The following is an 8,218-nucleotide window of genomic DNA, read 5'->3' on the forward strand; positions in this document are numbered from 1 at the left end:
TCGTCATGCATCATTTTGGTGTGTCTCCGAAGATAAACCATCTTTGTAGTCTTAAAGGGACACAACGTACACTTGATTGGCTTTCTGTCAATCATTTGTAGTCCACAAGAGACAAGATGGGTTTTCATGATATCAGCAGTCTCTGTACGATAGGGGCACATCGGACATTTCATTGTAGAAACTTTTCTGGGAGTAAGCTTTACTTTAGGCATGATCTACAAAAAATAGAACTAAAATGAATTTTCTCACGATGGTATGGGCCTCTTCTAGTTTTTCCTGCAGTTCCCAAACCCATCTGTTTTGTGGAATTCTTTTCATGGGTGATGGCATCTCATAAACAATATCAAGAGGTGTAGCAACTTCTCGACCTAACATCATCATGTTTGGTGTCGTGCATGTAGTTTCGTGGACAGCTGATCTGTAGGCCATCATTACGTATGGAAGGTGATCGTCCCAGTCACTGTGATGTTCATCAACATATGCAGATAACATATTGGCAAGAGTTTTATTAAATCTCTCAACCATACCATCCGATTGAGGGTGGTAAGGGGTTGTATGAGTTTTCTTGATGTTAAATAATCTGCACATTTCTGAAAACAATTGGCTTTCGAATTGAACGCCCTGATCAGAATGGATCACACTGGGTGTCCCATATCTTGTAATGACTTCTTCCACAATTATTTGAGCAACAGTTGCTGCCTCCATATTCGCCATTGGAAAACTTTCCGTCCATTTTGTAAAGTAATCCGATACAACTAGTATATATCGGTTACCTTTGTTTGACATTGGAAGTTCACCCAGTATATCTGTAGCGATACGTTCTAAGGGGGTACCGCAAGTGACAACTTGCATTGGTGCCTTCTTATTCGTTGTTGGTGCCTTGCGTCGTTGGCATTTCTCACAACCAGCAATGTACTGTTTCACGTCTTTCTGCAATCCAGGCCAGTAAAATTTTAATTTCACCTTTTCTAAAGTTTTTCTAAAACCTAAATGAGCAGAAGTTCGTTCGTCATGAAATTGACTAAGCACAGTTCGGCGCTCACTGTATGGCAACACAGCCTGATACAAAACTTTCCCATTTTTGCAAGTTTTCTTTCTAAACAAAACATCATCTCTAATCTCAAGAGCATCCCAATGTGCGCAAATGCCTTTAACAAATTGACTATAGCTAGATAGCTCTTCAGAGTTTGGTTTTATGCCCGAAGCAACCCACTTTGACACCTGAGCTATATCAGTGTCAACTGCTTGTTTGTCCTTCAACGAATCATCATCTTTAGATGGTGGGCATGAAATAGAACTCACCATACTCTTTTCTTCAGCGCAACACGTTTTTCTACAGGGTATTCTGCTAAGTGCGTCTGCATTTTTATGCTTGGTACCCGCTCTATGTTCAATGATAATTTGAAAATTACTCAGACTTTCAAACCATCTGGCAAGTTGACCCTCCGGATTTTTGCAGTTCAATAGCCATTTTAGAGAGCTGTGATCTGTTCTCACTAGAAATTCTTTACCATACAGATAGTGTTTGTAATATTTGGTAAAGTAGACGACAGCTAAAAGTTCCTTCCTTGTGACGCAGTACTTGCGTTCTGCTTTTGACAATGTTCGACTAGCGTATGCAATTACCCTCTCCATACCATTGTGTACCTGGGAAAGAACTGCTCCAATTGCCACATCACTCGCATCTGTGTCCAGTATAAATGGTTTTGAAAAATCAGGATGCGCAAGAACTGGTGCTGAGATGAGTGCTCGTCGTAATGAATCAAACGAATCTTGACATGGTTTGGTCCACACAAATTTTGTTCCCTTTTCCGTCAGTCTATTCAGGGGTTTTGCTATTGTAGCAAAGTTTGGTATGAAACGTCTGTAATAGCTACACAGCCCTAAAAAACTTTTTACCTCAGTAAGGTTTACGGGGATTGACCAATCTTCTACCGCTGAAATCTTAGATGGGTCTGTACTGATCCCGTTTTCAGAAACTACATGACCAAGGAACTGTACAGTTTTGTGAAACAGATGACATTTCTTCGCCTTTAGTTTTAAATTTGATGACAATAACCTATCAAATACTTGTTTGAGGTTGTCTAACATGTTTTCAAATGTTTTCCCAATAACAATAATGTCATCAAGGTAAACTAAACATATCTGCCATTGCAAACCGCTCAATACTGTCTCCATCAGCCTTTCAAAGGTTGCTGGGGCGTTGCAAAGACCAAATGGCATTACGTTAAAGTGAAATAAACCCCTCTTTGTTGCAAAGGCAGTTTTCAGTTTGTCAGAGTCATCCATTTTAACCTGCCAGTAACCTGAACACAAATCAAGGGTTGAAAACCACTTTGAACCTGAAAGACTGTCTAAAGAGTCATCAATTCTAGGCAGTGGATAGGCATCTTTGACAGTGGTGGCATTTAATCGCCTGTAGTCCACACAGAAACGCAATGATCCATCTTTTTTCTTTGCCAGAACCACTCCTGAAGCCCAGGGACTTGCTGACTTTTCTATTATGTTTTTATTCAGCATTTCATCTATTTGCTTGTTTATTTCACTCTCCAAGTGATAGGGAACACGTCTAGGGGGTTCCTTCAAAGGTCTAGCATCTTGCGTGTCGATAGTGTGTTTTACTATTGATGTGCGTCCAAGATCTGTGTCTGATTTCGCAAATACCTCAGCGTATTTGATTAAAAATTTCTTTAAAGCATATACTTCCTTTGTTTTTAGATGCACCGTTGACCTTGCAAAGAGGTCCTGCAAATGTGATGGTAAATCGTCACAGACCTTTTCTTTAGGTTGAGAGGAATCAATCACTGATTCAACATTACTTAAATTGGCAATAAATGTACCAGGGTAGATTATCTGGTTGTCTTCAGAAAGGTTCATCATTCTCACGGGGATCTCACCATTTTTCAAGTAGCCAACTGACCTTGCTACTAAAGCTTTTCCAGATTTAACAAATTTTTCAGCTGGTTCCACTAAGCCCAATATTTCTTTGTTCTGATAGCTCTCAGGGAACCCCGTAACACAACAACAAGTAACGACTTCGCTTCTTGGAGGTATCGCTACTGTTTCTTTGGCTGCTATTCTAAAACAGCCTATCTTGCCAACAAATTCAACTTTGTAGCACATGTCCTGCACATTGAAATACCCATTTGGTACATCAACAGTACATTTGTATTTTTTCATGAAATCCAATCCTATGACCCCATCAACAGATAAGTCCGTAACAATAACTTCCTGGGTGTAAGTTGTATCGCCCATATTGATGTTTATCAATGTTTTCCCTAAAACTGTAAGGTTTGTTCCACTTGCTGATGAAACTACTTGATCAGTGTGAAACAATACAGGTTTTGATTTGATGGTTTCATATACTCTACTTGATAACACAGACAGTGTAGCCCCTGTGTCAACCAACAAATTTGTGTTAACACTATGTATGAGTGCTTTTACATACATGCCAGCTTCGGGATCATTTTGATGAATCCCAACTTGAGCACACCTAGACCTGATGCTCTTAAATGAGTTCTGTACAGGACGTCTTTTACCATAGGTATTGTTCCGTCTCTGAGACGATTGTGATCGAGAACTTCTATCATATCTAGCAATGTTAACATTTCCCTGTGGACACTCTGCCTGTAAATGATACTTTGATCCACATACATAACAGTTTCTGTTGCCAATAGGATTGGGTTTTTTTATATTTGTGGACGTTTGGGATATGTTTGACTTCATTGCATTAACTTCTTTTCGGAGGTTTACTATTTCGTTCTTAAGTTCTTCAAAAAGCTTATTTGAAGGACAATCTGCAGATGTCACTTGAACACTTTCAGACTTATTTGTTTGCAATGGTCTTAAATGAGACTCGGCTTCTAACATTTTACGATCTGATTTTACAAATGCTTCTAATTCTACAGCATGCCGAATCGCATCATTTAGGTTTAATGGCCTTGCTTGTTTTACCCGTAACCTCATATCGGAGTCTATAAGAGCATCTATGAATTGCTCCTTTGCCAAAGTTTCTCTAACATCTCCTGGAGCTGTAGGATAAGCTAGGTTAGTTAGCCTTCTAATTGACTGTCCGAGCTCTGGCAAAGTTTCTGCTGCTCTCTGTTTGCGCTCCCTCAATTGGGTTCTATAGAGATCGTTTTGATTTGAGGGTGAGAATCTTTCTTCAAGGGCAATCACTAAAAGTGCATAATCGTGTTTCTGAGCGTAAGGCAAATTTCCTAAAACACCCTGCGCCTGACCTCTCAAGGAAACTGCTAAATAGAGTCCCTTTTCTCGCTCATTCCAATTATTAAGCATGGCACATGCATCAAAATGTGAACGATAATCCAACCAGGATCCTGTGCCATCAAATGTTGCAGGTTTGATATGTGACTGAGACTTTTTATCTCCTAAGTCTCTCGTATTCTTATTTTCATCAACTGCATTAAACCGACCAGATTTTCTGCGATGTGTAATGTTACTTTCTGGTTCGTTTTGTGATAATGGGGTTGACGCAAAATGATCTTGGTCGTATTTGTCATAAGGCGACCTTGCACCCGGCATCAACTCATCTTGCCATGATACTTTTGCAGTAGGGCGTGTTTTAGGCTTTACATCGCCGTGATAGTCTATAACTGAAGAATCTGACACAAATCCCGAATCTCGTGGTTTTTTACTCGTTTGTGGCTCATGAGTGTCAGAGTTAACTTTATCTATAGCACTAGCGTTATGAATATTGAAACTTTCATCTTTTAACTCTTGAAGTTTTTGTTCAATAAAAGATATCTCTTTGTCTATGTCGTCTATGTTAGTCATAGCCATGTTTTAGATAATGCCACAATAAAATGTCATAAACAATCGTCGATAAAAATGAAACAATTACATGGACTTTATTCAACAAATTATACAACCTCTTAACTTCACTAGCATAAAAACATCTAATAAACTGAAATTTACTTCATATCTATTTCACGGCGATCACTACGATTAAAATAAAACAAGAGATTTTACTTGATTTACAAACACCGCTGCCACCAAATTTGTAACGGTTTTTCAAGTTACAAATAAAATAATCAGTTTATAATTCGTGAGTTCGCTTAGGTTTCCTTCCTAAGAATCAAGTAAGAATTAAAAGCAACACTTACGTTGTCGATTTCTCGTCAGCAGACGATGCTACGGAACATAAACAATGTATGCTATAAAACCAAACCAAATCCGGTTACCTAAAATCAATCCGGATTGTATACTTGTATAATATTTTCCTCGGGCCTATTTGGGCTATATGATTAGAAATACAATCAAAGAATCAAGATACAAAATCACTCTATAACCAACTAGCTGTAGACTATGGATTTAAACAAACAATTCTGTTTGCTACCACAGTCAACGACAGCCACCTATCAAATCACTATAGAAATATAATACCCGGTCAGCTGAAAGTCACCAAGACACTTATTAAGTCACAAAGACACTATGAAGTCACCAAGACACAAGCTACAGAAACAAGGTTAAGAACTGAGTGGTCTAGCTAACAATTCTGTTGCTTTCCGACACAGCTCAAATCCCTGTTCTGTAGAACTCTAACCGAAGAGATTCACCAGAAGACCGTTCGAGTCGTTCACCGGCAGAAGACTGACTAAGAATGATAGGGTGGCTGTATATATACCCTGCAAGTTCTCACTGATTGGTCTAATCATGCATCATTTCTATTGGGTATACTGATTATCACTGATTGGTCAAAAATGGAGGCAAATGATTGGTTAAACACAGGATACATTTCAATCCGGAAGTAAAATCATTACACAAGTATATACACACACACTCACACACACAGTAAAATCAAAATAACTACACCTTTTTTATACATTTTATTGAAAGAGTTATTGATTTGTAATGTATTTATCATGGAAAAATATATTCATTCCAGGTGTGTCAATCTGTGATGTTATCTCCTGGGGAAATAACCAAAAAGATTTCAGAGGAATATGACAGAAAAAGGGAGAAAGCAAGAGAAAGAGAAAGCACAATACAGTTCAAAAAGAGAAGAAGGGAAAAAAAGGAGCAGCAAAGTAATCACCAGAAAACTTGTGAAGTAAGAGAGGGAAAATCATATGAGACAGCAGTTGATATGAATAACAACATATGCTCTGATGATATTTCTGAAATACCTCCACCGCAAACTGAACAAACTTGCAAAGAACTGATACCTGGAGTGGAATATGCTTATGTGTCATTTGATCTTGAAACTACAGGACTTGGTATGTTAGAAATAAGTTTGTTTATAAAATGATAATCTAAATCATAAAATTTATTTCTCAATTATAATTATCCTTTCTTGATATTTGGTTTCTTTCTTCATATAATGAAACAAATGTTGACTGTGTTTTCAGGCAACATTGATAATATAAGCCCCCTTGGGACAAATACATTGCCCTCCGCTTCTTGTTTGGCAATATTTCATCCCTCAGGGGCAAATAAAAACAATGTTGCACCCAACCTTATTCAATATCTTTATAATATATTCATACTTTTTCATGAAACACAATTTTATTTTGTGATTACAGGTAATGATTCTGAAATTACTCAGATTGGAGCAGCCTACATACACGACAAAAGCTACAGCCAGTATCTCCTGCCTTCTAAAAGGATTTCAACCAGTGCGATTGCTCTGACTGGTCTTACCGTTGCTGGGAGCCAAATGTACAAGGAAGGCGAACCTGTTCCATCAACATCCACATCTGAAGGACTTACCAACTTTTTACAGTGGCTTTCTTCAATTCATAAACCTGTTGTGTTAGTGGCTCATAATGCTAGATTTGACGCTAATGCTTTTTGTCGTGCTTTGATCACAAATGACATGAATGGTGATGCAGGGAAAGTTATTCAAGGATTTGTTGACACACTTTCACTCTTTAGAAAAGAAAGGCCTGGACTTTGCTCATACAAGCAAACTGACTTGGTCAAATCTTTCATTCAAACTGACTATAATGCACATGATGCAGCATCTGATGCAAAAGCTCTACTACAACTTCTTACTTCACAGAATTTTTCAGAACACATTTTACTTCAACACAGCTTTTCATTTGATTCGTACATTAGTCTACTTCATTATCATGAAATGGTGCAAAAAAACTCTTCCTCCCTAATGTGCTTAGTGAACAATAAAGTTATTTCTAAAATGATAATGACACGCATTGCGAAGTCAGGACTCTCTTTTTCCCACCTGTTACTGGCTTATAAAAGAGACTCTCAGCATGGTGTATTGCGATTGCTCTCCGAGAACACTTGTGAAGGGAAACCAAGAGTAACAAGCAATAAAAAAATCATTGGAAACCTTTGCTCTTACATTAAAGATGTTTGTGATTAAAGATATTGTTTAAACATTTTTTTATCTTTTTATTTTTTTAGTGTGTGTGTGCAACAGAAAAAAAATGAAGGGGAGTAACTCTAAAAGAGTAAAATGGCATTTTCTGGTGCATACTTTTCATATATAAATCTATTTATAAAATTTTCAGCTGGATATCATAGAAAATCTATTAACAACAATGTTGAATAATGAAAAACAAATCAGATATCTCACTTATTAAAAAATTGTTCCTTTAAAAAAAAATTTTTGCTAATTTTTCCCTCTATTTCATTGAAATCAATGTGAAATGAGAAATATATAAAATTTAAATTATTTCTCAAGATACGATGGAAAGAGTGGTTTTATGTGTTGGTAAATGTCTTTTTATATACATATCAACCTATAAAGGAATCCTTAAAAAAAATTGTGGATAAACCAGGAACGTTGCCAATGCCCTCAATATGATAGTAAATCGTACCAAATGTCAACAGTTTAATTGAACCCTATCAATTCAAAATCAAACGAAAGACCCACTTGTTGCTCGCAACAAGGTGCTTTCGGGTAATTCAGGCATTCTCGAGAAATTAAGCGTCAAAATTCTGAAGCGAGAGTCAGAGTAGCTCAGTCGATAGAGTCGTGGACATGGCCCAGGTGACCCGGGTTCAAGCCCCGAATGCCGCAATTTTTTTTTTTTTTTTTTACTATTTTTCGCTTAGATCTACGATTTTATCTTAGAAGTGATAAGTTTAATCTAATCTATTCAAAAATCGGACGGAAGACCCATTCGTTGCTCGCAACGAGATCGTGTCTAGTTTCCATGTATTATTTAATTTGTTCTCGTGCTGAAATCTTCTCGGCGATCGGCTAGGATTTGCGGTAATGAAAACAATG

At 37.5% G+C, this 8,218-nt stretch overlaps 1 protein-coding gene across 1 annotated transcript; it reads left to right on the forward strand.

Moving 5' to 3' along the window:
* Positions 1 to 5,890: 5,890 nt before the first annotated feature.
* On the forward strand, positions 5,891 to 7,367 carry LOC136271808 (DNA polymerase III PolC-type-like). The gene is made up of 2 exons (XM_066072340.1): positions 5,891 to 6,239; positions 6,546 to 7,367. The coding sequence occupies exons 1-2, from the start codon at positions 5,924 to 5,926 to the stop codon at positions 7,346 to 7,348; spliced, it is 1,119 nt and encodes a 372-aa protein (XP_065928412.1). The 5' UTR covers positions 5,891 to 5,923; the 3' UTR covers positions 7,349 to 7,367.
* The last annotated feature ends 851 nt before the right edge of the window (positions 7,368 to 8,218 follow it).

The sequence above is a fragment of the Magallana gigas genome, chromosome 9 (assembly GCF_963853765.1).
Source record: "Magallana gigas chromosome 9, xbMagGiga1.1, whole genome shotgun sequence".
In the NCBI taxonomy this organism is placed as follows: Eukaryota; Metazoa; Mollusca; class Bivalvia; order Ostreida; family Ostreidae; genus Magallana; species Magallana gigas.